At 47.9% G+C, this 23,926-nt stretch overlaps 1 protein-coding gene across 2 annotated transcripts in view; it reads left to right on the forward strand.

Annotated features, from left to right (window-relative positions):
- TERB2 (telomere repeat binding bouquet formation protein 2) overlaps positions 1 to 23,926 on the forward strand; it is a 92,022-nt gene that overhangs the window by 38,415 nt on the left and 29,681 nt on the right. For both annotated transcript variants that reach the window (XM_075855161.1, XM_075855162.1), the window contains exon 5: positions 16,117 to 16,178. In XM_075855161.1, coding sequence (XP_075711276.1) covers positions 16,117 to 16,178 — 62 coding nt within the window. The remainder of the gene's footprint in view (positions 1 to 16,116; positions 16,179 to 23,926) is intronic.

The raw sequence follows: 23,926 nt of genomic DNA on the forward strand, positions 1-23,926 counted from the left end.
TAACCTACAAGTATCCTCCAAAGAAGAAAATGAATATACCTCTTTAAAGAGGCTCTGTCACCAGATTTTGCAACCCCTATCTGCTGTTGCAGCAGATCGGCGCTGCAATGTAGATTACAGTAATGTTTTTATTTTTAAAAAACGAGCATTTTTGGCCAAGTTATGACCATTTTTGTATTTATGCAAATGAGGCTTGCAAAAGTACAACTGGGCGTGTTTACAGTAAAAGTCCAACTGGGCGTGTATTATGTGCGTACATCGGGGCGTGTTTACTACTTTCACTAGCTGGGCGTTCTGAGGAGAAGTATCATCCTCTTCTCTTCACAACGCCCAGCTTCTGGCAGTGCAGATCTGTGACGTCACTCACAGGTCCTGCATCGTGTCGGCACCAGAGGCTACAGATGATTCTGCAGCAGCATCAGTGTTTGCAAGTAAGTAGCTACATCGATTTACCTGCAAACGCCGATGCTGCTGCAGAATCATCTGTAGCCTCTGGTGCCGATGTGGCCGACACGATGCAGGACCTGTGAGTGACGTCACAGCGTGATCTCTGGAGAACACGGCTGTGTCTGCACTGCCAGAAGCTGGGCGTTCTGAGGAGAAGTGGATGATACTTCTCATCAGAGCGCCCAGCTAGTAAAAGTAGTAAACACGCCTCGATGTACGCACATAATACACGCCCAGTTGTACTTTTACTTTAAACACGCCCACTTGGACTTTTGCAAGCCTCATTTGCATAAATACAAAAATGGTCATAACTTGGCCAAAAATGCTCGTTTTTTTAAAATAAAAACGTTACTGTAATCTACATTGCAGCGCCGATCTGCTGCAATAGCAGATAGGGGCTGCAAAATCTGGTGACAGAGCCTCTTTAAGGCCTTATTCACACGGACCTATGTTAGTCAATGGGGCCGTCCAGACAGTCCGTGATTTTCACGTAGCGTATGTCTGCTGCGTAAAACTCACGACATGTCCTATACTTGGCCGTTTTTCGCGCATCACGCACCCATTGAAGTCAATGGGTGCGTGAAAATCGCGCACGGCACTCGGAAGCACTTCCGTGTGTCGCGCGTGATTCGCACAACAGTAGATAAAGAAATGAAGGAAAAAATAAAAGCACTTCCTTAATTTCTTTTTCTAAACATCAAAACCGCGTGTCTTAAGGATGGTATATGCGTGAAAATCACGCAGCCACGCACCATTCACTGATGACACACAGAACTGCAACACGCGCAAAACGCTGCGTTTTTTGCGTGCGCAAAACGCACTCGCTCGTGTGAATCCGGCCTTATGCAAATATAACAAAATGTATTGTTCTTTTACATAATCATACATGTTACTATTCTTCTACAATATCCTCAAAACACCAATCCCTAAAAACATGTCCGAACAGGATAAGGCATTTGATGTCCACACCCTGATATTATATGGGTGTACTCAATGTTGTGGTCATATCACGGTTTTTGCTGCAATTTTCTTGAATTTAAGGCAAAACCCGGATATGTGGCGATTTTGTTAAAATTGTGGCAAAATCTGTGTTTTGGAAAAAAAGTGATATGACTGCAACATGCGAATACACCATCACAATCAATCATAAGATATAAAAAAGGACACCATCGTGACCACTATTAATAAATATGTAAAAAAATATGAAGCATAATATCTTAATAAATGTGCACATAATACTGACTGCTTCTAAGCCCCCAGGTCGCGGCTCACAGGGCACAAACAAGCATGTACAGATTCCATTACACCTCTAGCACCGCTCCATATACAGACAGAAGCATATTTCCGCACAAGTGCTTGTCTCAGGACTTGATCCACAATAGTTTTTAGGACCCTCCTATACCAGTCTTTTATTCATGACACATTGATATATGTGTCCATTCACATGGTGTGGTAAAATCACGTTTTTTGCCGAGATTTTAAAGGGAATCTGTCACTAGTTTTTTGCTGCCCTACCTGAGGGCAGCATAAAGTAGTGCCAGAGACCCTAAATCCAACGCTGTATTACTCACTTTTCAGCATTCAGTAGTTTTTCTAAAAACCTTTTTTTCTTTAGCAGCTCATGTGAAAGAGCTGCGGCTAGCCCCACCCACCATCTGCTAATTGACAGCTTTCTCCCCATACTGTGCTTGGGGAGAAAGCTGCTAATCCGCAAGGGTGGGTGGGGCTAAACATAGCTCATGAATATCGAGGACTCCTGATCACGAGCATATCATTTAAGAGGACTCCTAACTCGGTTAGCGCTGCAGGAAATAAACAGGGATTTTATAAAAAACACTAATCATTACAAAGTAATAATACATCGCTGGAATCGGGGTCTCTGGTACCACTTTATACTGCCCTCAGGTAGGGCATCATAAACCAGGTGACAGATTCTCTTTAGCAAAATTGTGACAGAACCGCAATTTGACTGTAGGGCCGGCCATAGGTTGGATGCCGCCCTGTGCGGGACTCTCTCTTGCTTGCCTCCACAAACAAAAAATTAACCACATATATAGACATGCACATACTGAAACATATATACTGAACATATACAAATACATAAAGGCACATACCGTATATAGAAGAGGCTGGACGCAGCCCGCAGGGATTAAGGGAGGCCGACATGACCGTCCTGGTAGGGAAAGGGTTACTTAGGTGAGGGAGAGTTGGTAGGAGCTGGAGGAGGGACGGGGAGGAGTTAAGGGGGACGGGGGGGCTGTTCTGCGCTTCCCGCTGTTTCTCGGCATTGAGCCGGAAGCAGCGGGAGGAGTAACACAAGAACAGTAAGCTCCCCCGTTGCCCGTGCTTTTAGTGATGGCAGAGGCCTTAATGTTGGAGCGGCTGCGTGCCGCTGCTGTGCACCACGGTCCCGGATGGCTAGAGGAGACCGTGGCTGCCATAACGAGGATCCCGGACGCCGTTTCGCCACGTCGGGCACGGCGTTCGGGGTCTGTTGCAAAGGACAGGCTCCCCTCCCCCGGCCCCCTCACGAGCATGGCTATGGCGGCGGGGGGGGAGTCGGCAACAACCGCTCCTGCGCTGGGCGGGCAGAGAGCGTTGCCAGGGGTGACGGCGACGCAGGCCGGGTCGACCCGTCCCTCTCGGCGGTCCCGACCTCCAGAGCGCCTCAGCCCGGAGGCAGTCCCGCGGACACGGCGTCGCAGAGGGAGCCCGATCCCGGACGCTGCAGGCCAGGCAGCTGGGAGGACCGCCCCTTCCCAGGCCCTGCGTCCTGGCAGGAATCCCAGGCCGCGACGGGGTCCGGCGGTAAGCAGGGAGTCGCAGGCTGGGCTCCCTGTCACCCCTCCCCCATCAGATGGAAGATGTGGAGTACAAGGTACGGCCGCCCCGCATGGTGATGTTCCGGCCAGGGGGCAGGCTTCGTCAGGATCGTCTAGACGGACGCCTAGATCTGCAGCGACGTCGAGGCAACAGGTCCGGTCGGAAGTCTGGGTCCCGGCGGTCGGGCGGCAGGTTGCCGGCCCATCGGTCAGCGCGTCCTCATCCCCGTTCCGAAGATGTCGTTGGGATGGACAGTCGTCGGCGAGAGAAGAATTGGAGGAAGGTGAACTGGACGTGTATCGTCGAGGTCAGGATGGTCCGGCTGACGGGAACACAGCGCCTGTGCAGCCCGGTGAGTGTATAACTCCATCATTGTCTTATCCAGCGATTTTTATGTCGGGTGTCGGCGGGGGGGGCTGCTAGCATTGCATCGGGGGCCGGTAGTGGCGTGGGCGGACGCGACGGAGCGGGTTTGGCAGACTTAGTGGGTTGCTTACGGGAGCTGGTGGGGCGCCTGGACAGGGCCGCGGCGCCGGTAGTAGCGGAAGTGTCCCCTGCGGTAGTTTGGCAAGGCCCCAGGGACGTGGGATCGTTACAGGCGCGTCCGGTGGCGGCGGTTAGAGAGGCGGTCGCGGTGTCGGTACAGACCGAGGCGCAGAAGGACGGCGATCGAGTGCGTATTGATGATCGTGCTCGGGGGGAGGTGTACGTTTGTTTTGAAGGTCCGTTGGGGGCGCATTTAAAGCAGGAGGTGCGCGAGCGGATCTGGAAGGACGAGTATGTTGAAATTTTTTCTCTCTTGCCGCTCGCTAAATTTAATTTGGATAAGAGCAAGCGGGATGAGAGTAAAAAGGACGAGGAGGAACGGCGGCGGTATAGGCTTATCCCGCAGACGTTCGTTAATTGGTCGCAGGCGTTCGCCATATTGGCTAGTGTGATAGGGGAAAAGGCGCCGGAAAATTGTTCGGCGTTGTTTTGTTATTTTGTTATGACCAGAAGGATATTGCTCTCTGGTTACGGGTTACGGCTCCGGTTAGGCAGTCCTTTCCCGGGAGCGCCGGCCAGGGAGGCCAGTCTAGTCAGGTTGGACAAAGCGGCGGGGGAAAGGCGGGGTTTTGCTGGCAATTTAATGAAGGTCAGTGCAAGTTCGGGGCCACGTGCAAGTTCAAGCACGTGTGTTCCGAGTGTAATGGTGCATCACACGGGGCGGCAAAATGTCTGCGAAAAAAGAGGTCAGGTAACCAGCACGCGGCTGGTCAAGGGGGTGTCGCCGGTGAGGGTGGAAAAGATGGCCCCTTATCTAAATGAGTATCCGGATAGGGCGGCGGCTAAGTTGCTTTATGAAGGGTTTCGTGTTGGTTTTGTTATTCCTCCGCCTCCTTATGAGGTTCCGGTTATGCGGAGGAATTTAAAATCGGCTTACTTGCATGCAAAAGTCGTGTCGGAAAAGTTGTTAAAAGAAGTTTCGTTGGGCCGCATGTCGGGGCCGTTTGTTGAGTCGCCGGTAAAAGATTTAGTTGTGTCCCCTTTGGGTATTGTCCCTAAACGCGAGCCCGGAAAATTTCGTTTGATTCAACATTTATCGTATCCCAAGGGTTCGTCGGTAAATGACGGGATTGATCACGAGTTGTGCTCCGTAGTTTATACCTCATTCGATAAGGCGGTGGGGTTAGTGCGGGCTGCGGGTCCTGGGGCGCTGCTGGCAAAAACTGACATCGAGGCGGCGTTCAGGTTGTTGCCGGTCCATCCAGAAAGCCAACGGCTGTTGGGTTGTTTTTGGAATGGGGCTTTTACGTGGATCGGTGCCTTCCGATGGGGTGTTCCCTTTCTTGTGCATACTTCGAGGCGTTTAGTAGCTTCGTGGAGTGGGTAACGAGGGGAGTATCCGGGGTCGATTCGTTGATCCATTACTTGGATGATTTTTTGTGCGTTGGCCCGGGGGGTTCGCCGGTTTGCGGTAATTTGCTTCATGCTCTACAGAAGGTGGCGAGGGAGTTTGGGATTCCTTTGGCGCCGGGAAAAACGGAGGGCCCGGTAGCGACGATTTGTTTTTGGGCATCGAAATAGACTCGGTGGCAATGGAGTGTCGTCTCCCGGCGGATAAGTTGGGTGCGTTGAGGCTGGAGGTTCGACGGGCTTGTAGAATGAAGAAAATGGCGCTGAGGGAGCTTCAGTCGCTGCTGGGGAAGTTGAATTTCGACCTGCCGGATTATGCCGATGGGGAGGGTGTTTGGTAGGAGGTTGGCGGCGGCAACGGCGGGAGTGCGTGCGCCGCATCATTTTGTGCGGCTCAAGGTGGAGCACCGAGCTGATCTTCAGGTTTGGGATGACTTCTTGGGCCAGTACAATGGTCGCTCGCTATGGATGGCCCCAGCGCAGGATACGAGTGATTTGAATATTTTCACGGATGCGGCTGGGGCGGGTGGTTTTGGAGCTTACGGGGGAGGTCCGTGGTGCGCAGGTCAATGGCAGGCTAGCTGGGTGTCCAGTGGACTCACGCGGAATCTGGCCCTGCTCGAGCTGTTTCCCATCGTGGTGGCGGCTACCATTTGGGGGGACAGGCTCAGGGATAAGAAGGTCCGTTTTTACTGCGACAACATGGGGGTGGTGCTTGCCATTAATAACATCACGGCGTCCTCTCCTCCGGTAGTTCAATTGTTGCGACATTTAGTGTTGGTGTGTTTGTCGTTGAACGCGTGGGTGGTGGCGGTGCATGTCCCGGGTGTACGGAATTGTATCGCTGATGCTCTTTCTCGCTCGCAGTGGGACCGGTTTCGGCAATTGGCACCGGGAGCGGAACGTCTCGGTTTGGCTTGTCCGGAGCATCTTTGGGATCTGGTATCGGTCCCATAGAACAGCTGTTACAAAGGTCTTTGGCGCGCACGACGTGGAGTGCTTATGCTGCTTGTTGGAGGCAGTGGGAGGAGTGGGTAAGAGAGTTGGGTGACGTCAATACGGATAGAGACAGGTTGGTGGCACTTTTGTACTGGTTAGGGGACGCCTGGGAGGCGGGGTTTTCAGTAGCGAAGGTGAACCGGTTCATATCTGCGGTGGCGTTTGGGTTTAAGTTGCGGGGCTTTCAGGATGTATCGAAGGAATTTCTGGTATCGCAGGCTTTGAAGGGGTTGCGCCGAGGTAGGGTGGAGGCGGATAGTAGAAGGCCGGTGTCGTTTGCTTTGCTTAGCTCGTTGGGCGGTTCATTAGCATCGGTCTGTCGTTCTTCAGATGAAATGGATTTGTTTCGGTTGGCTTTTTCGTTAGCGTTCTTTGGAGCATTTAGAATAGGTGAGTTGGTGTTGCCAAGTACTAAACAGGCAGGGGGGCTGAGATCTGGGGAGGTGAGCCTTTTTGCAGATCGGCTGGAGGTATGGTTGCGTCGATCTAAAACTGACCAAGTAGGAAAGGGTAAACTGATAGTTTTGTTCGCTCTCCCGGGGTCGGTCATGTGCCCAGTAGAGTGCATGCGGGGTTTTACGAGAAACAGGGGGTCTCCAGATTTGCCTTTGTTACGTCATGTGGACGGGTCGTTTTTGTCCAGGTTTCAGTTTGGAGCTGTATTTAAAAAATGTTTGACGGCGGTTGGTGTTGCGGCAGGCTCATATTCATCTCATTCCTTCAGGATTGGCGCAGCAACGGAAGCGGGGCGCTGGGGGTTGGATGATGAGGGGGTGAGGCGTATTGGTCGTTGGGAGTCTAAAAGGTTTAAGTCCTATGTCCGCCCCCATATGTTATAATGTTGTTGTTTACGCTTTACAAATGTTATATGGTGGTGCCTAACTGTGTTTTCCGTTTCAGATTCGCCTCCGTGTTTGGTGTGGTTGATGGGTCATTCGTACGTGCACTGGGGGGCTTTGAGGGCGGACGTCCGCCCGGATGGTCGCCAGTTGCGCATTCCGCGACAGGACGCGGTTGTGCATTGGCTGGGTTTTAGAGGTATGTCATGGAGCAGGGTGTTGGCGGAATTCCAGACATATGCGCGGCTTGATAGGGTTCCGGAGGTCTTAGTATTGCACGTGGGTGGGAATGACTTAGGAGTCCGCCCCTTTCGTGAGTTGGTGCGGGATATCAAACATGATATGTTGTGTTTGTGGGTATCTTATCCCAAGTTGGTGATAGTGTGGTCGGACATAGTCCCAAGAAAGCATTGGCGGTTAGCTAGATCTGTGGAGAGAGTCAATAAGGCTCGCATTAAAGTTAACCGGGCGGTGTCCCGTTTTGTGGCAAGAAACGGGGGCATTTGCGTGAGGCATAGGGATTTGGAGTCAGGAGTGGGGAATTTCTGGAGGAGTGACGGGGTTCATCTGACCGAGGTTGGCATTGATCTTTGGAGCTTGGCGATAGCAGAAGGCATAGAAAGGGCGGTGGTGGTGTGGAGGAACTCACAGGCTTAAGGTGGTCAAGGCCTGTTTCGCTGTGCGGGGGGAGTCCTTGAGGCCAGTCAGTACAAAATGGTGGGGGGGTCGCATCGGGGGTATGCGTCCCCCAAAAAAGGTACATGGTTGAAGACTTCATCGGGTGTTATCCCTTTGAAGTGGTCTTCTGGTAGAAGGTATATCACTTGAAGGCTTCATCGGGTGTTATCCCTTTGAAGTGGACTTCTAGTGGTCGGTATATCACTTGAGGGCTTCATCGGGTGTTATCCCCTTGAAGTGGACTTCTAGTGGTTGGAGCCATCTGCAGAGGTGAACGGTGCTTCCGAGCTGGTTTACGGCTGGAGGTAATTGGTGGTTTGCAGATGGCTAATTCGGTGTGTTCTTAAAAAGGAACATCTGAAGGGGCTTCAAGGACTTCCTCTGCTCGGGTTAATGTTAACGTTAAATTGTTATTTACGATTCTGACCCATGTTGGGTCATGTGAATTATTAGGAGGAATTCTATGGCGGATTCCTAACTAGTTATCCGAATGTTTCGGATTTAAATTGTTTTTATAAAACTGTGAGATTAATAAACGGCTGCTGTGGCCATTTCACATCCAACCTCGGTGTCACGTGTCTTTACTAAAGTGGGGGTGGGGGGATAGGATGATCTAAGGTTAACGCACGACTCTACCTAGGCAGGTCAAGAAGAGGCTGGACGCAGCCCGCAGGGATTAAGGGAGGCCGACATGACCGTCCTGGTAGGGAAAGGGTTACTTAGGTGAGGGAGAGTTGGTAGGAGCTGGAGGAGGGACGGGGAGGAGTTAAGGGGGACGGGGGGGCTGTTCTGCGCTTCCCGCTGTTTCTCGGCATTGAGCCGGAAGCAGCGGGAGGAGTAACACAAGAACAGTAAGCTCCCACCCTCCCGCCCTTGGTTTTGTTACTCCTTAGGTCTTATGTACGTCCGTCTATGAGCGTTGTGTTTTATTTGTGTGCTTATTTAACATGTTTTTCTTTTTTCCGGAGTAGGTTCTGTTGTCATGGCAGCTGGCGGGGGGAGTCCTTGAGGCCAGTCAGTACAAAATGGTGGGGGGGTCGCATCGGGGGTATGCGTCCCCCAAAAAAGGTACATGGTTGAAGACTTCATCGGGTGTTATCCCTTTGAAGTGGTCTTCTGGTAGAAGGTATATCACTTGAAGGCTTCATCGGGTGTTATCCCTTTGAAGTGGACTTCTAGTGGTCGGTATATCACTTGAGGGCTTCATCGGGTGTTATCCCCTTGAAGTGGACTTCTAGTGGTTGGAGCCATCTGCAGAGGTGAACGGTGCTTCCGAGCTGGTTTACGGCTGGAGGTAATTGGTGGTTTGCAGATGGCTAATTCGGTGTGTTCTTAAAAAGGAACATCTGAAGGGGCTTCAAGGACTTCCTCTGCTCGGGTTAATGTTAACGTTAAATTGTTATTTACGATTCTGACCCATGTTGGGTCATGTGAATTATTAGGAGGAATTCTATGGCGGATTCCTAACTAGTTATCCGAATGTTTCGGATTTAAATTGTTTTTATAAAACTGTGAGATTAATAAACGGCTGCTGTGGCCATTTCACATCCAACCTCGGTGTCACGTGTCTTTACTAAAGTGGGGGTGGGGGGATAGGATGATCTAAGGTTAACGCACGACTCTACCTAGGCAGGTCAAGAAGAGGCTGGACGCAGCCCGCAGGGATTAAGGGTTGGCCGACATGACCGTCCTGGTAGGGAAAGGGTTACTTAGGTGAGGGAGAGTTGGTAGGAGCTGGAGGAGGGACGGGGAGGAGTTAAGGGGGACGGGGGGGCTGTTCTGCGCTTCCCGCTGTTTCTCGGCATTGAGCCGGAAGCAGCGGGAGGAGTAACACAAGAACAGTAAGCTCCCACCCTCCCGCCCTTGGTTTTGTTACTCCTTAGGTCTTATGTACGTCCGTCTATGAGCGTTGTGTTTTATTTGTGTGCTTATTTAACATGTTTTTCTTTTTTCCGGAGTAGGTTCTGTTGTCATGGCAGCTGGCGGGGGGAGTCCTTGAGGCCAGTCAGTACAAAATGGTGGGGGGGTCGCATCGGGGGTATGCGTCCCCCAAAAAAGGTACATGGTTGAAGACTTCATCGGGTGTTATCCCTTTGAAGTGGTCTTCTGGTAGAAGGTATATCACTTGAAGGCTTCATCGGGTGTTATCCCTTTGAAGTGGACTTCTAGTGGTCGGTATATCACTTGAGGGCTTCATCGGGTGTTATCCCCTTGAAGTGGACTTCTAGTGGTTGGAGCCATCTGCAGAGGTGAACGGTGCTTCCGAGCTGGTTTACGGCTGGAGGTAATTGGTGGTTTGCAGATGGCTAATTCGGTGTGTTCTTAAAAAGGAACATCTGAAGGGGCTTCAAGGACTTCCTCTGCTCGGGTTAATGTTAACGTTAAATTGTTATTTACGATTCTGACCCATGTTGGGTCATGTGAATTATTAGGAGGAATTCTATGGCGGATTCCTAACTAGTTATCCGAATGTTTCGGATTTAAATTGTTTTTATAAAACTGTGAAATTAATAAACGGCTGCTGTGGCCATTTCACATCCAACCTCGGTGTCACGTGTCTTTACTAAAGTGGGGGTGGGGGGATAGGATGATCTAAGGTTAACGCACGACTCTACCTAGGCAGGTCAAGACATACAGGCCATTTATGGACAGTGATATCAGGGGCTTCTCCTGGAGCCGAATCACCAAGCCAGCAATGCTGTGGATTGAGATTCCGCTTCAGGGGTTGCCCTTGATGTCATATATGGACAGAGACATCAAGTGCTCTGTCCAGGAGCAGAATCCCTGGCCACAGGGGGATTCCGCTCCTTCAGGGAGCTGCAGTGGTGCTACCGTGTTTCCCCGAAAGTAAGACAGTGTCTTACTTTCTTTTTATCCCCAAAAGCCCCACTATGTCTTACTTTCGGGGTATGTCTTATATTGGAAAAAAAAAATTTTTTTTCACAAACTTTATTTAACTGTTTTACATTTTTTTTTTTAGTCCCACCAGGGGACTTCACTATGCGATGTGCCGATCGCATATATAATGCTTTGGTATACTTAGTATACAGAAGCATTATTGCCTGTCAGTGTAAAACTGACAGGCAACCTATTAGGTCATGCCTCCGGCATCGCCTAACAGGCAGATGCTGAAGGCAGACCTGGGGGTCTTTGTTAGACCCCCGGCTGTCATGGAAACCCGACGGCGACCCGCGATTTGTTTGCGGGGGCGCCGATCGGGTGACAGAGGGAGCTCCCCCCTCTGTCAAACACATTAAATGCCGCTGTCACTATTGACAGCGGCATTTAATGGGTTAAACTGCCGGAATCGGCGCGCGCTTCGATTCCGGCAGTTGCAGCAGGAGCCAGGCTGTGTATAACAGCCGTGCTCCTGCCGCTGATCGCGTGGGTACAGTCTCAGTACCCGCGCCATCACAGGACGGATATATCCGTCCTCCTGCGCGAACTAGCAGCTGCTGAGGACGGATATATCCGTCCTTCGGCGTTAAGTGGGAGTGGAAGTGGGCAGGAGGCGGCAATACCCCCGTGTTTCCCCGAAAGTAAGACATATGTCTTACTTTCGGGGTACGGCTTATATTAGCCGACCCCCCTGAAACCCCCGATACGTCTTACAATCGGGGGTGTCTTACTATCGGGGAAACACGGTATGTACAGGAAGTGGGGTGGGGGGTGCCATTTACAGAGGCTGCAAAAAATCTCCTCCTCACATGTATTTTGCGCTGTGAGGAGGAGAGAAAGCACAGCCGTGGTTCAGAGGTGTGTTGCGGCACCCATAGAGGGACCTCACGGCACCCCAGGGTGCCGCGGAACCCCAGTTGGAAACGACTTGCCTAGTAGATAGCAGAGCAAGGAGATACCTCCCTGCTCTGCTATAGTGTTCAATAGTTTCTGTGAATACAGATACTATTGAATGTGGCGTCGCTACCACTGTAGCAGCCGCAGCAGCTGCTATCGGCGCCGCCGGCCATGGGGGGCCGCCCGGCGGTCGTCACGGGCGCCCTCATGCCCGGTGAGCGCTAGAAGAAGCGCTCAGGTGGAAATGTAGCTGCTGAGTCACCGGCCTGGGTGGTTCTGAAACACAACCTGTGGAAGGGAGCCAGCGCAGCACCCCCTTTCACCTGCTGGAGTGATGCGCCCTGTGCAATGGCACAAGTCCCACACCCCTAAGGCCGACTCTGTGTGTGTGTGTGTGTGTGTGTATATATGTATATATATATATATATATATATATATATCCCAGAAGAAAGTCCAGCAGCACTCCGATAATCAAGGTGAAAAAAAAGTGACGTTTATTGTGCCAACATGGCAAGTGCAACGTTTCCGTCCCACCTTGGGACCTTTTTCAAGCATAGTGATACATGCACATTCAGTGGTTTATATAGTGTGTATCCAATATACATAATCAATCTCATTAGAATAATGGGGCTGACATATACATCTCAAAATAGCGTGATAAAAACAATAAAAGAGTATCTGAATGAAATGAATCGATACATACTGTGAACCCGTGGGTTAAACCTTTGGTATATTTACCTTTATTATGCTGATCACAGACATGGTGTGCGATCTTCTAGTCTATATTACTTGCAAACGATTGCTCAAGAGATTTTGTTTACCAGCGATCGGTATCCTAGTTACCAGAGCGATACGTCATCTCCGGTCCGGACTGATCCGACGCATGCGCATTGGAGCTGGACAGACGCTGACTGTGAATGACAGGTCCCATACGTCATACAACAATCGAATGCTTTTTCTCTGATTGGCCAGTGGTCGTGCAGTCTCTAAATCTTACCCAGCTGCTGAATATTGTAATTTACGTAATTATATCATTTTTCTTGCACAAATTATGTATGTTATATGTTGTTTTTAATATTAACCCACGGGTTCACAGGATGTATCGATTCATTTCATTCAGATACTCTTTTATTGTTTTTATCACGCTATTTTGAGATGTATATGTCAGCCCCATTATTCTAATGAGATTGATTATGTATATTGGATACACACTATATAAACCACTGAATGTGCATGTATCACTATGCTTGAAAAAGGTCCCAAGGTGGGACGGAAACGTTGCACTTGCCATGTTGGCACAATAAACTTCACTTTTTTTTCACCTTGATTATCGGAGTGCTGCTGGACTTTCTTCTGGGATATCTGTATGGTCTTTGGATCGGGACTATCAGCTGGCACCCTTTACTATTGGATTTCTCACTTGGAAACAGAGTGATGCTGCCTTTCTACTGGTGTATATATATATATATATATATATATATATACTGTAGATGTTACCTGCAGTCCTATGTAACACCACAGATAAAACACAGTGATAACTCTCTTATTACAGATAATGTAGCAGGTGTTACCTGCAGTCCTATGTAACACCACGAATAACACACAGTGGCAACTCTCTGATTACAGATAATGTAGTAGCTGTTACCTGCAGTCTTATGTTACACCACAGATATCACACTCTGATAACTCTCTGATCACAGTAAGGGTATGTGCACACGATAAGTGGCTTTTACGTCTGAAAAGACAGACTGTTTTCAGGAGAAAACAGCTGCGTAGTTTCAGACGTAAATGCTGCTCCTCGTATTATGCGAGGCGTCTGTGACGCTTGTAATCTTGAGCTGCTCTTCATTGACTTCAATGAAGAACGACTCAAAGTACGTTGCAAAGAAGTGTCCTGCACTTCTTTGCCGAGGCAGTCAATTTACGCGTCGTAGTTTGACAGCTGTCAAACGACGACTCGTAAATGACAGGTCGGCTGCACAGTACGTCGGCAAACCCATTCAAATGAATGGGCAGATGTTTACTAACGTATTGTAGCCCTATTTTCAGACGTAAAACGAGGCATAATACGCCTCGTTTACGTCTGAAAATAGGTCGTGTGAACCCAGCCTTAGGGGGGATTCACACGAGCGTGTATTCGGTCCGTGCGGGCCGCGTGGTTTTCACGCGGCACGCATGGACCAATACAAGTCTATGGGGCAGTACAGACAGTCCGTGCTTTTTGCGCAGCGTTTGTCTGCTGCGCAAAAAGCGCGACAGGTTCAATAACTCTGCGTATTTCGCGCATCACGCACCCATTGAAGTCAATGGGTGCGTGAAAATCACGCGCACCACACGGAAGCACTTCCGTGGGACGAGCGTGATTCGCGCAACAGCAGTGAAAAGGATGAATGAAAACCGAAAAGCACCACGTGCTTTTCTGTTTCCGAACATCCAAACGGAGTGTCTTTGCGATGAGCGAAGCCGGACAAGCGTACCGAACTTCACCGGGTTCGGCCAAACTCGTTTTGGCCGATCCCGGCAAAAAAATTATCGGTACGCGACGTCAGGAGATAGTCACTGTCCATGGTGCTGAAAGAGTTAAACTGTTTCAGCACCATGGACAGTGACTTGCGATCCCAAAATACATTAACCTGTAAAAAAAAACCGAAGTTCTAACTTACCGATTACTCCTGTCTCCTTCCTGCAGTCCGACCTCCCGGGATGACACTTCAGTTCAAGTGACAGCTCCAGCCAATCACAGGCCAAGCACAGGCTGCAGCCAATCACAGGCTGCAGCGGTCACTTGGACTGCTGCGTCATCCAGGGAGGTGGGGCCCGATGTCAAGAGAGGCGCGTCACCAAGGACGCGTCACCAAGGACGCGTCACCAAGGCAACGGCCGGGAAGTTCTCGGTAAGTAGGAACTTTATCTTTTTTTTTTACAGGTTTTTCGCTGTTGTGTTCGGCATTCACTGTCGAGGGTGCTGAAAGATTTAGCTCTTTCAGCACCTTGGACAGTGACGGGCGTTGACAAGCCTCATCTCTATGATGCCGGCTGCGCGAAAATCACGCAGCCGCGCATCAGACACGCATGACACACGCAGCTGTCAAATGGTTTTTGCGCTCGCAAAACGCTGCGTTGTTTGCGCGCGCAAAAACGCAACGTTCGTGTGAATCTCCCCGAAATGTAGTAGGTGTTACCTGCAGTCCTATGTAACATCACAGATATCACACTGTGATAACTATACCCACACATGCGCACACACACACACACACACACACACACACGCACACACACACATATATATATATATATATATATATACATATACACAAAGAAATATACACATACACAGAGACATATATACACATACAGACACATAGGGACACACGTAAATACTGGAACATATACACATATACACATGCAGAGACATATGTACACAGACACATATACAGTACACACAGAGACATATAGGCACACATAGGCACTTACCATCTCTCCTTGCTGACAGGCTCACAGTTTTCTTGCAGGGGCAGGCTGTGGGCGGAGCTTCCTTCTCTCATCTTGCTGCCTCTGTTTCCTCTTTGTGTGCAAGGAGGAGCAGAGTACATGGAGCTCAAACAGCCTGCCCAGTGGTGCCCCCTACATGCGGGTAGGCCACAACGCCCTGTGCACTCTCACAGGTCGCACACCCCTAAGTCTGGCCCTATTTGACTGCAACGTATGAATAGACCCCTATGCTTTTTTTTCTTTTGCCCTTTTTACGTGTTTCTGTAAAAGTGCACTTGTCTGTAACAAGCTGTGGATTATCTCCACTGAATTACAATGAGGCTAATGCGTTTGTGGATCCACTGGGCAATCCATGGCAGAAAAATAAACAAACGGATTTGTGTATGGCAGAACATGGCCTAAGGCCGGGTTCCCATGTAAAGTAAACCCTGCGGGATTCAACACCATTTACAGTAGCAGCAAAGTGGAAGTGGACAGCGCTGCGGTGCGGAATTTAAATCCGCAGCATGTCAATTTATACTGCGTTTTCGTTGCTTTTTTGTTCCTGCTTTTCTTCACTGAAATCAAAGTTTTTCGGATGAAAGGTGCTGCGGGTTACAGGTCGGATACTCTGTGCAGCTTTTACGCAGAGTATACGACCCGTAGGAACCCGGCCTTAGGGCACATTCAGACGTGGCGGAATTGCGGTGGAATTCCACTGTGGACAGTCCGCAGTGGAAATCCTTAGCAGACAGTTTGCCCATTGGTTTCCACACCTTTTTATTTATCTTCGTGCAGACGTTGCGGAAAACTCCGCTGCGGACCATAGGCTGCGGTGCGGTGCGGAATTTTCAGTCTGCAGCATGCACTGTCTGTTGCGGAGAAGAAGCGGAATTTCACTGCGTATTTCAGCCTTTGCAGTGCAAAAACTGAAATCTGTGGCAAGTCCGCTGTGTTTTCTGCAACGTCTGAATTACCTGTCAAATATGCAAAAGTTGGTGCAGATTCGTTGCGTAATTGCCCCAAATCTGCACCAACATTTGCAGCGGAAAAATTCTGCCACGTCTGAACGTGCCCTAAATGTTCTATTACATTTTCCAATAATACTACTTATCATAGGGGCAAAATCCAAATTGTGTAACTAAATAAATTACTTTTGTACTTTCAGCATGTAAATATACCGTGTGAAAATGAAGAGGAGGAACCAATGAATTTTGAATGTGATAAGAGGTAGACTCAGTTTGTTAAACATCAATCCAGCAATAGTATGAGCCAGATGAGAAGTATATGAGGATATCCTAGTATGGTGTTCATGCCTCATATAAAACAGGCCAGCAATTGCTTACATCAACTTGAGTGTCACATTTTTTTAGATTTTTTTTTTTTGTTAAACATATGCAGTTTAACCCCTTTAGGACACAGCCTGTTTTGGCCTTGTGGACACAGATGATTTTTTCAAATCTGACATGTGTCACTTTATGTGGTAATAACTCCGGAATGCTTTTACCTATCCAAGTGATTCTGAGACTGTTTTCTCGTGACATATTGTATTTTATGTTAGTGAAAAAATTTAGTCGATAAATTCAATATTTATTTGTGAAAAACGTCAAATTTTAGCAAAAATTTGCAAAAATGAGCATTTTTCTAAATTTAAATGTATTTGCTTGTAAAACAGATAGTAATACCACACAAAATAGTTACTAGTTAACATCCCCCATATGTCTACTTTATGATTGCATAATTTTTTTTCACATACTTTTATTTTTCTAGGACGTTACAAGGCTTAGAACTTTAGCAGCAATTTCTCATATTTTCAATAAAATTTCAAAAGGCCATTTTTTCACGAACCAGTTCAGTTCTGTCCCCATAAATCACCCCATTTTGAAAACAGCACCCCTTAAGGTATTCAAAACCACATTCAGAAAGTATTTTAACCCTTTAGGCGTTTCACAGGAATTAAGGCAAAGTAGAGGTGAAATTTACAAATTTCATTTTTTTTGCCGAAATTCATTTGTAATAAAAAAAAATCTGTAACACAGAAGGTTTTACCAGAGAAACACAACTCAATATTTATTGCCCAGATTCTGCAGATTTTAGAAATATCCAACATGTGGCCCTAGTGTCCTAATGGACTGAAACACAGGCCGCAGAAGCAAAGGAGCACCTAGTGGATTTTGGGGCCTCCTTTTTTAGGAATATATTTTAGGCACCATATCAGGTTTGAGGAGGTCTTGTGGTACCTAAACAGTCGAAACCCCCAAAAAGTGACCCCATTTTGGAAACTACACCCCTCAAGGCATTTTTCTAGGGGTATGGTTAGCATTTTGACCCCACAGTTTTTTTGCAGAATTTAGTGGAATTAGTCTGTGAAGATGAAAATCACCTATTTTTCTGTGGAAACATAGAATTTTTTCATTTTTACAAGGAATAAAGGAGAAAAAGCCACCCAACATTTGTAAAGCAATTTCTCCCGATTACGGCAATACCCCATATGTGGTCGTAAACTGATGTTTGGACCCACAGCAGGGCTCAGGAGGGAAGGAGCGCCTTTTGTATTTTGGAGCGCAGATCTTGCTGGATTGGTTTTCAGTGCCATGTCGGGTTTGCAACGCCCTGGAGGGACCAAAACACTGGAAACCCCCTAAAAGTGACCCTATTTTGGAATCTACACCCCTCAAGGAATTTTTCTAGGGGTATAGTTAGCATTTTGGCCCCTCAGGATCTTTTTTAGAGCTAAGGTGACCAAAAAACAGCGATTTTGGCGCTTTAAATTCTTTATTTATTACAGCGTTCACCGTGCGCAATAAATTACGGTTTAATTTATTCCGCCAGTCGGTACGATTACGCCGATACCATATATGTATCGTTTTTTTAAAGTTTTGCAGCGTTTGCACAATAAAATTAAGTTTCTATAAAATAATTTATTTTCTGAGACACGCTATTCTGAACCGCAACTTTTTTATTTTTTCGTCAAAAAAGCTGTGGGAGGTCTTGTTTTTTGCGGGACGGGTTGTAGTTTTTATTGGTACCATTTTGGGGTAATGCGACTTTTTGATCACTTTTTATTCTATATCTTGGGAGGGGTGGTGACCAAAAAATAGCGATGCTGACAGTTTTCCGTTTATTTTGTTTGCGGCGTTCACCGTGCGGAAAAATGAACATTATAGTTTCATAGTTTGGGTCATTACGAACACGGTGATACCAAATATGTGTACTTTTTTTTTAACGGTTTCATTTTTTCGCTATAATAAATGACTTATTATAGGAAAACAAAACCTTTTATTTTTACACTTTTATAAAACATTTTTATTAACTTTTTTTACTTTTTACACTTTATATTTTTGTTTATTAACTTTTTTTTTACTTTTTACACTTTCTTTTTTTGACCTGCAGCTCTGATCGCTGCTAGAATACATTACACTACCTAGCAGGGGCGTAACTAGGAAAGACTGGGCCCCATAGTAAACTTTTGACTGGGGCCCCCCTCCCCTGGGTGTCACACAACCCCCCCCCCCTTGTAGATAGTGCCTTTCTTACAGCCCCCCTGTAGATAACGCCATACAGCCCCCCCTCTGTAGATAGAGCCATACATCCCCCTGTAGAGTACGCCATACAGCTCCCCCCCTGTAGGGAACGCCATACAGCTCCCCCTGTAGGGAACGCCATACAGCTCCCCCCCTGTAGGGAACGCCATACAGCTCCCCCCCTGTAGGGAACGCCATACAGCGCCCCCCCCCTGTAGGGAACGCCATACAGCGTCCCCCCTCCCAACAAAAATGCGACCTACAGTGTGTCCTACAAAATACATGTATCCCCTCTCCACAGGATCGGGGATACATGTGTGATCGCTGGCAGCGATAGGGAGAACGGGGGACTGAAAGTCCCCTGAACTTCTCCATGACTAACCTCGGACTTCCGGCGTCTGCGCAGCTCAATAAAAATTAAAGGAGCGCTGGTCACGAATGCGCACAAGCACGACTGGCGCTCCATTCATTTCTCCGGAGCTGCCGACACAGACCCCGGAAGTCCGAGGTTTGTGATGGAGAACTTCAGGGGACTTTCAGTCCCCCGTTCTCCCTATCAATGCCAGCGATCACACGTGTATCCCCTGTCCTGTGGAGATCCTGTGGAGAGGGGATACATGTTCTGTGGATAGGGGATACATGTCTTTTGCTCTATTTTGCGCCTTCAGGACCAGACACCGTTTAGCCATTTTTAGCACGTGTTAGTTAAATGGCTATAACTTTTTTATTTGTTGGGCTAACGACGTGATTTTTGTGACGTTTTTTTTCCGTAGACAATGCAGGTTTCATTTTTTATCGTTTTTATACACCTTTTTTGCTATTTTAGAATTTTTATTCATAAAGTTTGAAAATAATAGTAAAAAAATAAGCTTTTTTACGTTTGAGCTATTTGTTTTTGGTTATAACATAGTTTTACCCTAAAATAGACCTTTTATTTGTGATCGCCATTGTCTACCGTAAATTTTTATATATTGCATGTCTATATTAGGGTAATTGGGTCAGCGCTAGCGTTACAACAATGTTTGGCGGAGGGGGAACGTTTTTTTGGGGTGGGTATTTTATGTGTATTTAAATTTTTTTTGCACTTTACTTTATTATTTTTTTATTACTATGGTCTGTCCCCCAAAGGTCAAAGAAGACCTTTGGGGAACTTTATATATATATTTTTTTCTTTTACACCATGTTTTTCCACTGTAACTGGAGCTGCACAGCAGCCCCAGTTACAGGGGAAATCAGCCCGATAGTGACGATTATCACTAATAGGGCTGTGCTGGGTCTAGTAAGACCCAGCAGCAGCCTGCCACTAACGGCACCCGGCGATCATGTGACCAGTCACATGATCACTGTGAGGAATAGAGACAGCGCCGCTGCTGCTGTCTCTATTCCTGTACACAGCGCGCATTCAGCGCTGTGTACAAGTGATCAGAGAAGACAGAAGCAGCAAAAGCTGCTTCTATCCTCTCCTCAGGGTCCCCGGCAGTCACTGACAGCCGGAGACCCGACATTCAGCTGCCCGATCGCGTGGGCAGCAAGTTAAAACCCGAGCCGTAGAAAGTCTATGGCTCGGGTTTTAAGGACCCTGACCGCTGGCCGTAAAAATACAGCTAGCGGTCGGGAACCAGTTAATGGCAGAGCGGGGAGATACCTCCCTGCTCTGCCGTAGTGCTCAGTGGCGTCCCGCTGTAGCAGCCATAGCGGCTGCTAGCGGAGCCTCCGGCCATGGTGGGGGCCCGTGCTGGCTGGCGACACGGGCCCCCTCATGCCGCGGGCCCCGTAGCAGCCGCTACTGCTGCTACGGCGGTAGTTACGCCACTGCTACCTAGGTAGTGTAACGTATTCCAACTGTCAGTGTGACGTCACAGTCACTCTGACAGTTGGTCTACGAGGATCAGCAGAGGCTGATCCTCATAGGCTGACATACATGGCAGACTTGGGGGCCGTTGTCTGGCCCCCGGGTGCCATCACAAGCATCAGAAGCCCCCACGATTGCATGGGGGCTGCTGATGTGCTACAAACCCGCTACATGCGGAGATCGCAATCGAGCCCCGCATGTAACGGGTTAATTGCCGAAATCAGCGGCGATGAGCCGCTGATCGGCAACACTGGACAGCTGATCTCCAAGTTCCCGATGCACACTGTCGCCGACAGTGTGCCATCGGCGAACGACGCAGTGACTTCCTGTCACTCTGACAGGAAGCCTATCAGGACCAGCCAAAGGTTGGTCCTGATGGGCTTCCATCCATGGCAGACCCGGAAGCCATTGTTTGGCTTCCGTTTGCCATAGTAACTATCGGCAAACCCCGCGATTTGGGACCGGGGTCTGCCGATATGTTAGAAACCCCCAAAATTCGGCGATTGCACCTAAGGGGTTAATTCGCCGAAACCAGCGGCAAAGGACCGCTGGTCGGCAAGAGTGGAGTGTCAGCTGTCGGCGACAGCTGACCTCCCGTTTCCCGATGCACACTGTCGCCGATAGTGTGCACCGGGAAAAACTCAGTAATTGTACGTCCTCGTGCGAGAAGTAACCTCCCGCGACGACGGACAGTTACGTCCTGGTGCGGATAGGGGTTAAAGTGAATTTTTATTTATAGGGCATATCACATATATGCATGAGGTGCAGCTTGTAGCCCGAATGCAAAATTTGCAACAGCATATCTCAAATGTGGAATTAATTAACCCCCTAAGGACACAGCCTGTTTTCTCCTAATGGACCAGCCCATTTTTTTCAAATCTGACATGGCATTTTATGTGCTAATAATTTTGAAATGCTTTATTTTTTCAAGCAAATCTGAGATTTTTTTCTCGGGACATATTGTACTTTAAGTTAGGGTTAAAATTTGTTCGTCGATACAGTCACTCTTTTTTTGTGAAAAATACCAAAATTTTGTAATGACAGGGTAGGGAGACAGACAGGTGAGCCCTAATCTACCCGCCACTCAGTCCCTGCCTACTTGCAACGACCCGTCCTAAGCGACGGGGTACAACTGGGCGACGGTCCCTACGCTCAGTAAGTGCAAGACAGACAAAACAGACAGGGGTACACAGAAGGTAGGGAAACGGGGCAGCTGCCCACGGAGACACCGTGAGCAACAAGAGTGGTGAACGAGCCGAGTCAAACCAGGAGAGTGCGAGGTACAAAACGCTGAGCAGGAGAGTGGTAAGAAAGCCAAGGTCTATAACAAGCAGAGGATCAGTAGTACAAGCAGGAGCAGCAAGCCAGGAAACAAGCATAGAAGAATCACAGGCAAAGGAGGAACAGGAAAGGCAGGTATAAATAGACAGTGGGCGGGAACTAGCTCCATCTGGCCAGGCTGTGATAGGCTCTCCCACTCCTAAGCCTGCCATCCTGAGTGGTGGAAGATGGAGTCAGTCTCACAGACATAGGAGCAGGTGCAGACTGATTGCCCACGAGCGTCGACACAGAACCTGTGTCTGGCAAATCCTTTACAAATTTAGAGAAAATTAGCAAAAATTTGCATTTTAATAAATTTTCATGTATCTACTTGTGCAACAGATAGTACAGTAAAAAATAGTGTAGTACCGTGTTAGCCAGAAACAATATGCAATGTTAAATACTTCTGTGTCAATAAAGACAAAAGTATAGTTGGTATGATACCTTTATTGGCTAACCCAAAAAGTTCTATATGCAAGCTTTCAGAGCACAAGGGCCGCTTCGTCAGGCAAGTTTACAAATGAATGACAGGTAGTGCTACACAACCCGCTTGTACATAGTCACCGCCCCCGGATAGATGGCACCCCCTCTACTTTCCTGTAGTGGACGGCTCCAGGAGAAGTCCCTCACTTCACTGTCCATATATGGACAGTGAAGTGAGGGACTTCTCCTGGATCGAAATCCCCAGCCACAGCGGTGGGCATTCCGCTTCAAAAGTCCCTGACGTCACCGTGTCCATATATGGACAGTGAAGGCAGGGACTTCTCCTGGAGCGGAATCCCTGGCCACATCGCCGGGGATTCCGCTTCAGAAGTCTGTGACGTTACTGTGTCCATATATGGACACAGTGAAGTCACGGACTTCTCCTGGAGCGGAATCCCCAATCCCCGGCCACAGCGTTGCCGAAGCTGTGGCTGGGGATTGGGGATTTCGCTCCTACAGGGAGCAAAAAAATACCCTCCTCCTCACATGCACTTCGCACTGTGAGGAGGAAAAGGAGAGCGCGCGACGGAAGACACGGCCGTCACTTGGAGCACATTCAAGTGATGGCCGTGTATTACCTGGCCCCATAGACTTCTATGGGAGCTGGACAGCCGGGTAAACTGCCGAAAATAGGGCATGCCCCATTTTTTTGACGGCCGGGTTTCCCGGGCCGTCAAAAAATCTGTCGTGGGAATAGCCCCATTAGGGGTCTATTTTTCCTACTGCGGCCGTGTGACAGCCGTTTTATGAACGGCTGTTGCCCGGCCGGGAAACCCTGTTGTGTGAATAAGGTCTAAGGAGATAAGGGATCTGGAGTCAGTCTGATGGGGGATGTGATGTGTGTCCATGTAGTGGCTCATAAATTCAGGTGTTAGATTGAGGCCTTGTGTCAATATGGAATTTTATCATCAGCTTGAATTCCCAAATTTTTCTTTCTCTGTTGTTTTTAAAATGACCCTTCAGAATTAGGACCTTTAACCCCTTCCTTCCGCAGCCATTTTTCAGATTTTCACTTTTGTATTTTCCTCCCCACCTTCCAAAAGCCAGAACTCTTTTATTTTTCCATCAATATTTGAGAGATGTAGATTTTCACAGCACCATTTTTAGTACCATATAATGTAGTGGGAAACGAGAAAAAAAATATATGTGGGGTAGAATAGGAAAAAAAACGATTCCTCCACCTTTTGGGTAGTTTTGTTTTTACGGCGTTCACCATACGGTAAAAACAGAATGTTAACTTTATTCTGCAGGTCAATACGATTACAGTGATACCAGATTTATATAGTTTTCTTTATGTTTTACTACTTTTACAAGGAAAAAACTGATTGTTAAAAATAAAAATTTGAGTTTTGTCGCCACATTCTGAGAGCCATATTGTTTTTATTTTTCTGTCGATTTAGCCGTGTGTTGGCTTATTTTTTGCGAGGCGAGCTGCCGTTTATATTGGTACAATTGTGGGGTAGTTGAGTCTTTTTGATCACTTTTTATTTCATTTTTTGTGGGAGAAGAAGGGACCAAAAAACAGCAATTCTGATATTTTAAATTTTTTATTTTTTACATCGTTCACCATGCGGACTAAATAATGATATATTGTAATAGTTCAGACTTTTACGGATGCGTCGATACCAGTTATGTTAGCTTTTTAATTTTTTTACATTGTGCTTGAGGGAAAATGGGAAAAAGGTTTTTTTTGTGCTTTAATTTTTTTATTTTTTTTTATTTGTTAAAAACACTTTATTTTACTGTTCTTTACTTGTCCCCCTAGGGGACTTTAACCAGCCATCATTAGATCGCTTGCA

This window comes from Rhinoderma darwinii, chromosome 3 (assembly GCF_050947455.1).
Source record: "Rhinoderma darwinii isolate aRhiDar2 chromosome 3, aRhiDar2.hap1, whole genome shotgun sequence".
Lineage (NCBI taxonomy): Eukaryota > Metazoa > Chordata > Amphibia > Anura > Rhinodermatidae > Rhinoderma > Rhinoderma darwinii.